The sequence below is a fragment of the Pistacia vera genome, unplaced genomic scaffold (assembly GCF_008641045.1).
Source record: "Pistacia vera cultivar Batoury unplaced genomic scaffold, PisVer_v2 Contig700, whole genome shotgun sequence".
In the NCBI taxonomy this organism is placed as follows: domain Eukaryota; kingdom Viridiplantae; phylum Streptophyta; class Magnoliopsida; order Sapindales; family Anacardiaceae; genus Pistacia; species Pistacia vera.
This window is the reverse complement of record NW_022196558.1, coordinates 521,620-523,464: the sequence shown is the minus strand read 5'-3', so window position 1 is coordinate 523,464 and position 1,845 is coordinate 521,620. Positions and strand designations below refer to the sequence as shown.

The 1,845-nt window shown below is 36.7% G+C and overlaps 1 protein-coding gene across 1 annotated transcript; it reads right to left on the bottom strand.

The window, feature by feature from the left end:
* Positions 1-505: 505 nt before the first annotated feature.
* Positions 506-961, bottom strand: LOC116114135 (secreted RxLR effector protein 161-like). Its single transcript, XM_031400289.1, has one exon. It carries the CDS (start codon positions 959-961, stop codon positions 506-508), a length of 456 nt encoding a protein of 151 aa, XP_031256149.1.
* Between the last annotated feature and the right edge of the window lie 884 nt (positions 962-1,845).

The following is a 1,845-nucleotide window of genomic DNA, read 5'->3' as shown; positions in this document are numbered from 1 at the left end:
CACCTCAATCTTTCTACCCCTGTCACCATAAATCTACAACCCTTGAGAGAAATCTATTCTTGCTTCTCTACCCTCAAAAGAAACATAACTTTCAAGCAGATTTACAACCAGATTTACACAAGAGATCAGAAAAATTAAGAACCCTAGTAAAAAGACTATAAAAAATTACAAAGATTGAACTGTGCAAATTTGGGTGAACTGCTGCTTTTATACCGTTGACCATCAAGGGTGATTTCAGCCATTGGATTAGACACAAATCAAGGGCCAGGATTACAAAGGGGATAGCTCAAAACGGCAATGTGTTACTAAAGCTCAAAACAACACCGTTGTAGGCTTCATACATTAACAATCTCCACCTTGAAGCCTACATCACTCCAGGCAGCAAATCATCAATGCAGCAAGCTTCTCATGTACTCCTTCTCAGCTCCATTGGATCAATTGATGTGTAACAGGTTCAAGCAATGCTTGAACTTTGCAATTGGTTCCCATGTCGGCTGGATTCTCTTTAGTTGGAATTTTCATCAGATTTAGTTTCCCTCTTAAGATTAGGTCGCGGACAAAGTGGTACTTCACATCCACATGCTTCGTCCTTTTTGCTCAAGTGGATGGCACTTTGACTATCAGAATGTACAGTCACAAGTCCATCCAGCAAATTTACTTCTTTTAAGCTTCCTTGCAGCCATATTGCTTCCTTAAATGCTTCAGTTACTACCACATACTCTACTTTTGTTGTGGACAGTGCAACCAGTGGTTGTTGTAGACTGTTGCCTCCTAGGGTGAAGTAGTAGGTTGTTGTAGACTTCCTTAAGTCTCGATCATCTACAAAGTCAGAGTCTACATACCCAACCAAATCAAGTGAAGTGTTGCTCTTGCAAAAATCTAATCCAACATGCACAGTACTATTTATGTACATAAGTAGCCATTTTAAAGCAACCCAATGTTCTATTCCTGGATTTGTCATAAACCTACTTAACAATAATATGGCAAATGACAAATCAAGTCTAGTGCTTATCATGGCATACATCATAGAACCTATAGTATTTGAGTATGGAATATTGATAGACTTATAATTTTATATTTTTATTATCCTTACATTTAGTTTATTTGGAATGTTTAATATCTTATGGTGCCTATTTGTGATGATTTTTATGTATAAAGCATTTGTGGTTAAGAGTTAGTAAAATATACTTAAAATCAGAAGTTTCTAGCATTTTTACTTTTGGATGTTTTAGGTTGTTTGCAAATTTTTGATGGACTTGGAGTTATAGTTTGGTTTTTAGACCATCTATGAAGTTAAGTTAGACATTTTAAGCTTTCCAATTTGGGATAGCACGTCCAAAGACAACTTCGTTTGGGCCTCCAATTGTTGGTGTAAAGTCAGAGCTGAAAACTGAAATCGAATCCTAATTGGAGTAGGATTTTTGTCCGACCACTGGTGTTTCTAAAACTCAAATGAGACAATTCAAAGCCCAAATTCAAGTAAACATCCTTAACTACAATTCTTATGAGGGGGCCAAAGTCCAGAAAGCTCGTTGTCCTATCCAAAACTGGCATGGACGTTACGGCTTCAGCCTAGAAGCTTTAATCCTTAGCTGATTTGGATTGTTTTTGTATGGTTCATATAAAGACTTGGTCCAACTTCAAGCGGGAGTTCAATACAAGTCTGGAGGAATGGAAATTCGTATGCATGAGCTAGAATTCACTTGCACAAATTAAGGGCAGGTTTGAAGAGAGAGAAAGAAGTGTTTTCCTAAAAGGTTTTAGTTATTTGCCTTAATTTTAGGAGTTGGCTTTTAAAGGGAAGCTTTTATACATTTCTTAGAGATAGAAAATAGAATTTTTAGG